At 43.3% G+C, this 7364-nt stretch overlaps 1 protein-coding gene across 4 annotated transcripts in view; it reads right to left on the reverse strand.

Annotated features, from left to right (window-relative positions):
• Positions 1-336: 336 nt before the first annotated feature.
• Positions 337-7364, reverse strand: part of SIX2 (SIX homeobox 2) — a 7238-nt gene continuing 210 nt past the window's right edge. The window contains exons 1-2 of one of the 4 annotated variants that reach the window (XM_068279716.1): positions 6637-7364; positions 337-1433 (exon numbers count right to left, since the gene is read on the reverse strand). The exon at positions 6637-7364 is cut by the window's right edge and continues 210 nt beyond it. In XM_068279716.1, the coding sequence (XP_068135817.1) occupies positions 1160-1433; positions 6637-7196 (834 nt within the window). In that variant the 5' untranslated portion in view covers positions 7197-7364 and the 3' untranslated portion in view covers positions 337-1159. Of the gene's footprint in view, positions 1464-6630 lie in introns of all 4 variants that reach the window. The other 3 variants (XM_068279714.1, XM_068279715.1, XM_068279713.1) reach the window with 3 other exon arrangements.

Here is a 7364-nt window from a genome sequence, read left to right on the forward strand (position 1 = left end):
TTAACTTTATATGATTAAATATATATTTCTATTATTATCACTTTTATTTTGTCTACTATAATAACCACGTATAATTATATGTATTTGTGATATTGTATCACTTTTATCGGCTAGTAGACAATTATGCTATCCTGCTGTGAAATCACATTTCCACTCTCAGAGCCTTCTACACACGCCCGAAACGTTGTGACAACATTATATCTTCTCAATGCATGTTTAGGGGCTAAAGACGTAATAATAACATGACATAATCAGCATTGGTTGTAGAAGTTACAAATTAAAGGCTGCATTGTTTTTAACATTCCTATTTTTATTATAAAATAAAAGCAGGGATACTTCCGAAAGATTTATTCACATAATATAAACATAGAACCAAAAAAAAAATGAAGTCAACTGACCTGATCGAAAAGTTTTTAAAGTGGGGGCTGATAATTGTCATTAGGAGGTTAATGGAAAGTGCTTTGTTTTGGACAAGAAGAGGAGCAGGTCCTGCGACAAGATTTGATTAAATACCCTGGATTATGACCTTGTCCTGGACACCTGCTGAGAGCTAAGAGTCCGAAGGGTTATGCAGAAAGTGTCCACAGAAGAAGTCAACCGAGGCGCAGGAACCCCACGGAGACATCCTAGAAATACCAGAGAAGGTTAGATCCATAGGGGGCGCTCTGACTCGAGTCTGGTTGGAAACGCTGATGAGCTCTGTTAGGAAATATAGAGGTTCTTTGCTTGAAAGTTGGAACTTTTAATATAACTTAAAGGTGAGCTTAGACACTTGGAAAAGGCATAAAGGTCAATATTGAGCATAAAGTACCACCAGTCCATGGAGGTGTGGAGAAGTCATGGAAGATGCGTGGAGGCTCATATTGACCAAGTCTCTGTTATCTTTCCAAATGACCACATCCGTTTTAAGAAGCCAAGGTCCAGCAAGTTAGATGATATCGATTGATAGGGTTCAGCTCTCCTAGGTCAAAGGTTGGAATTATAATTTAAGGGTGTAAGCTTAGTCGCATGGAACAGGTGTGAAGGCCACCTCTGTAGGTACAGTACGTGCAACCCATGGAGCTATGAAGGACCCATGGATGGTGTGGTTCAGAGAGGCTCATCATGCCCAAGTTCGAGGTGGACAGTTATTATCCTACCCCAGCAGCTGTCAACTGTCTTAGGAGCCCAGGTCCACCAAGTTGGAGGACATGGGGTTGAGGATAGAGTCTTGCAACGTGTGGTGGTGCATCTGGTCCGCTCCTGGCACGGGGATGGCGCTGGGGCCCTGCGGGTGTCCCATGCCGTGGAGAGCCTGGAGGCCCGGGTTGGAGGCGAGCAGCAGAGCTGGGCTGGACGAGTTGTGGTCGGGGGTGCCGGAGGGCGTTTTGTCGTCGTCTGAACTTCCCAGGACCGTTTTTCCGCCGTTCATGGACGAAGACAGGGTGTTGTGACTGTTGGAATTGGAGTTTTCGTTATTCTCCCTTGAAAAACAACAACAGACATGCACACATATCAATATCTCTAGGCAACAGCCCGGCACAAATCGCTGCTGCAGGTCTACAGAAGTCTCTGAAATCGCTCAGCGATTAGCAAACCACCACAGCTGCGTCTAATGGCGGATGCCTCCCTGATTTCCAACTGCAAACCCCCCAAATAGAGACCAAAGAGAAATAATATATCAATGTTCTCTCTCTACACTAAACTGAAGAACTTGATTTATACTTGGTCAGCTATTAAAAATAAAATATATTATATCCCATAAAATAAAAATGCAAAGACTGGGAGTCTAGGGGTACATTATACCCAAGGGGGCAACCTATTAGGCCCTGCCTCTATATACAAGGTTCACCCTGATCCCCTCTAAGTTATCGTTTAACCCTTTCCTCAGCTTGCACCAGTCTCTGAACAATTAACCCCACAACGATCTATACCTTTAAATAACTACAGGTCCCAGCACACCCAGCTAGCCAGAATTCTACCATTGACCCCATAACGATGTATACCTTTAAATAACTACAAGTCCGAGCTCATCCTGCTAGCCAGAATCCTCCTTGGTCAATAAACGTATAAGAATGCATAGTAGTATATGATCGGAATAAATGGATACATTTTAACCAAATCAGAACAGAGAGAGTCATATCAATGGCAATATCATTTCAGTCGCGTTGTAATTGACACTCTTTACTGATTGATATTATCGATACATTTTATCTTCCAGCACGAAATACAGTCGCATTTGAAACTATTAATACTTTGTGTTTACTGACAGGAAGATCTTATCCCTATCCCTACATCTACCACAGCTATAAACAAACATCTGTATACATAGCTGAATATAATATGTCAACTAATAATGCATAGAGAGGTACCGATAACTACAATATTAACTTATAACTGCATCGCTTTATTCCTGTTATTTATTGTATTATAATTACTGAAAGGGGCTAAAGTACCTTAGTATAACGGTACACAAAGCTACGCTTGTGGGAGTTATATTCTAACCTGTGGGAGAAGTCTGTACTAGAAAGAGGATATATATATATATATCCTAAATAGTCGGTAGTCAGGGTGAGTTGAGTAGACGCTAAGTTATCTTGTCTTGCTTAGTAAATAAGTGTTATTATTTTTTTTATAATGTATTATTATTATTAGGGGGAGGGGGGGTTCATAATTTTACCATTCATAATCTCCATACGCGTAATATCATTAAACGTTTAATTAACATCCATTTGAGATAGAGATGTCTGCATAGACAAAGGTAGTTATCAAATTATAACTGTCGTGTCATATACACATTGTGAAGATTATAATATATTACTAATTACACCACGGGATCAAATTATATTTTTGTTTTCTGGTCTCGAATACGTATTTTATAATGTTAGTATTATAGTATTGTCTAACTCTAGCCCTGTACTTTGCAAATATTTTACGCTGTACAAATGTGCTTTGACTAACTCTCTCTTTTGAAATAATACAATATATTGGTATGGGATTAAAAACAAAACAAAAATAAAAACAAACAAAGAAAAATGAGGAATGTAAACCAAAATTGTTTTGGAAAATTGGAGAACAAGAAAACAATTAATGTATTATTATTATTAGTATTATATGATATTGATTACTGAGCTGTTTCTGCTCAAAACATTGCATTTTAACAACATCTTTTTACAAGGACAAATGAAACTGACGTTTTAAGCCTCGAGCTATTTAAATCATATTTTAGTTTTTACTCTTCAACAACACATCCATGCACCGATGAAATCGTTCAGCTGCATCGCTAAAACGCGTCTTAAACTTGTTTATTTTATTTACTTTTATAGTGCCTTTTATTTTATTATTTTGCTATTTACATTTGATATCTACAGTGTGCAGACATCATTCAAGGGGGATCAGAACAAACAAATACATAAAAAATGACAGCCACATCCGGGCCTTGGGGTAAAGATAGACAGTAATCAGTGTTTGGCTGGGGGAGTATTGGCATATTGGTGAAGCTCTGTAGCTCTTCATGAGGCTGATAGAATGGTTGATTAGGATAATGATCGCTTAATTATATGCTTGCCATCTGACCTGACAGCGTGCAGTGCACGTCCATCGTCACCCCACACGTGGCATGGGGGGGGGGGGGGGGGGGGGAGACTGCCACCAAATGAGGCAGGGCTGCCTCATGAGATGAGTATGCGGGTGAGGGTGGCATGGGTGGGTGACAGGACGGGTGACAGGAGACAAGTGCCACTCTGTGTGACGTTCAGTAAGGACAACGATCCTCTGCAGAGCCCCTCTGATATCCTCAGCTAATGCCTCTGGCCTATATGCAATTCACGTTTTCTCCTGGGCGATAGTTTCACATATTAGCCATCCATTATATGTGTTTTGAACCCCCAGCAATCAAGAGAAAATTCAGAATATTTTTGACAGCACTTTTTAAAACTACTTTTTGGTAATTTTTTTCAGTTGCAGCGTGATGAAAAGTTATTTTTATAGAGAAAAATAAAAAATTATATTCTAAGAAAACTCAGGAGAAAGTGAACTAAATAAGGGTCCCATCTCTCTGAACTTCATATTATCTTTGTTATAAGGTATAGACCCTAAACATCTTTATGCCAGCGATAGGCAGCTATTCTCAATAATAATTGAGAATAACAATGGTTAATTTGCATATATTCAGCAGTGGTGCCTGGGAGACATCTCAAGCTCACTCCAACCTGAATTATCGCAAATTCTTTCTGTTATAGCAAACTTTTGCTATTCTCAATAATAACCTTCAATTTTTTTTATAGAACGTTTATGGAGTTCTGTTCTGTGTTTCCTGACATAAATCCTTCATCATCTATTCTATATGGTACCTTCAACAAATTATATATATATGAATCTATGGGAGGATTGTTTGAATACCGTGGGCTCTCCCCGGCTAGTCTATGTAAAATCAGATATATTTGCTGTTTTTAGTGTATTCATATTTTATGCCCACTCCTCTGATAACTAAGAATCTGGTAGAAGATCTTGCCCAATGACTATCAAACTTACATCGTTCTCAGTGCTTTGTGGATAGTTATGTAGTGGGTTAGTGTTTGTTATTTGTATTATTATTTCAGTTATTTATATATTTTTTAATATATTATTATTGTGTAGCTCGTTCTAATATATATGACAAGCTCCCTGGTCAGATATATACATACAGAATATTCCATACTGTATCACCAGTTATGTATCCTGTATATTAAAATTCTTATGCCCACTTTTTTTTAATCATCATTCGCGTTCCATGTCCCCTTCTGTGCACCGTACTTAATAATATCATTATTATTTCACGAGCAACTCTGCATTGCCTCCTAAATATTATAATGGTTCAGGAAATCCCTATAGATATATATTAACATTGCAAGTTTTTACTTTATTCTTACACAACATTCTGTGGTCTGTTCTGCGCTCAGTCAGCAGCATTCTATGGCGAGTCCTATTTAATATCCTGAATATTAGTCCTATAGAGTATTAATACATATTTTATCGCCATGTCTATGCAGTATTCAATGGCCGATTCTCCACAGTTGAAGTATATATCAAGGCTAGTCCTGTACAGTCAGTAGCCTTCATATTGTATGACCACCACCAGCTCTAAACTACAACTGTATTATATGGTGAAAAGCTCAGGAAAGTTTTTATGCAGTTCTCAGTAGTTTCTTTCAACATTCTACCGTCAGTTCTAAATAAGTAGCAATTTCAGTAATTTACAATTAGTTCTCTAGTGTCCTCAACATTCTACTGCGAGTTCCACGTAGTAACTTAATATAGTTTGAAGACATTCATCTACCTTATCCTAAACATTCTATGGCCAGTTCCTTGTAGTAATTTCTATACTTTGGAGGCATTTATCTACGTATCTACGTTGTCCTCAGCATTCTATGGCCACTTCTATGTAGCAGCAACATCTGAATTCTGGAGAATTATGTATAGTAACCTCACCATGTAGAATCCTTGGTACTCTGTGGCCTGCTCTCAATAAAGCATTCAGCATCCCATGCCAGTTCTGCCCTGGCATAATAGGCTCTCCAGTTGTTGTGGCACCATAAGTCCCACCACCACCACCATGCCACCCAGTCTTGCCAGGTAGAACATGTAGTCCCACCACCATGCCACCCAGTCTTGCCAGGTAGAACATGTAGTCCCACCACCATGCCACCCAGCCTTACCAGGTAGAACATGTAGTCCCACCACCATGCCACCCTAGCCTAGTTGCCAGGTAGAACATGTAGTCCCACCACCATGCCACCCAGCCTTACCAGATAGAACATGTAGTCCCACCACCATACCACCTTAGCCTCGCCAGGTAGAACATGTAGTCCCACCACCATGCCACCCAGCCTTACCAGGTAGAACTCGTGGTCCCACCACCATGTCACCCTAGCTTTGGCAGATAGAACATGTAGTCCCACCACCATACCACCCAGCCTTGCCAGATAGAACTTGTGGTCCCACCACCATGCCACCCAGCCTTACCGGATAGAACATGTAGTCCCACCACCATGCCACCCAGCCTTACCGGATAGAACATGTAGTCCCACCACCATGCCACCCAGCCTTGCCAGATAGAACATGTAGTCCCACCACCATACCACCTTAGCCTCGCCAGGTAGAACATGTAGTCCCACCACCATGCCACCCAGCCTTACCAGGTAGAACTCGTGGTCCCACCACCATGTCACCCTAGCTTTGGCAGATAGAACATGTAGTCCCACCACCATACCACCCAGCCTTGCCAGATAGAACATGTAGTCCCACCACCATGCCACCCAGCCTTACCAGGTAGAACTCGTGGTCCCACCACCATGTCACCCTAGCTTTGGCAGATAGAACATGTGGTCCCACCACCATACCACCCAGCCTTGCCAGATAGAACATGTAGTCCCACCACCATGCCACCCAGCCTTACCGGATAGAACATGTAGTCCCACCACCACGCCACCCAGCCTTGCCAGGTAGAACATGTAGTTCCACCACCATGCCACCCTATCCTTGACAGATAGAACTTGTGGTCCCACTGCACCTGTAGAGCTCAGGTTGCCCTCAGTAGACACCTTCAGGTGGTGACTTATGCCCACCAGAAGCCCAGGATGCCCCCCTCTGTACCAGGCGAGAAGTACTTACTCGTACCTTTCCTTTGCTTCAGCCGCCCGGTCCCGTTGCCTCCTGTTCTTGAACCAGTTGCTGACCTGGGTGGTGGTGAGCCCGGTGGCCTCGGCCAGCTCCCTCTTTTCCCGGGGGGACGGGTAGGGGTTGTGGGCATACCATTCCCTCAGCACGCTCCGGCTCTTCTCCTTGAAGCAGTAGCTGGTCTCTTCCCCGTCCCAGATGGAGCGGGGCAAGGGGAACTTTCTGCGCACCCTGTATTTGCCCACCGCCCCCAGGGGGCGCCCTCGCAGCTTCTCCGCCTCGATGTAGTGCGCCTTCAGCCAGAGCTGCTGCAGCTTGGGGTGGTTGTGGGGGGAGAACTGGTGGCTCTCCAGGATCTTGTAGAGCTCCCTGAAGTTGCCCCGGTGGAAGGCCACCACGGCCTTGGCCTTCAGGACGCTCTCGTTCTTGTGGAGGTGCTCGCAGGCTGGTAGTGACCAGAGGAACCTGCCCAGCCGCTCTATGTTGCCCCCTTGCTGCAGAACCTCGCACACGCAGGCCACTTGCTCCTGGGTGAAGCCAAAGGTGGGCAGCATCGACATGGTCCTTGGAGGAACACCGGCGCAACCATCCAGGTCCAGGAGAAGCGGCAGATCCCGCTCAGGTCAGTCCAAAGCGCCAGCCATGCAGCACGGAAAAGTTCTCTCAACTTCGCAAAACTTTTTTTTCCCCTCCAGCTCTGGTCCTTCCACCCCTCCCCGAACCTTCAC

Source organism: Hyperolius riggenbachi, chromosome 4, assembly GCF_040937935.1.
Source record: "Hyperolius riggenbachi isolate aHypRig1 chromosome 4, aHypRig1.pri, whole genome shotgun sequence".
Lineage (NCBI taxonomy): Eukaryota > Metazoa > Chordata > Amphibia > Anura > Hyperoliidae > Hyperolius > Hyperolius riggenbachi.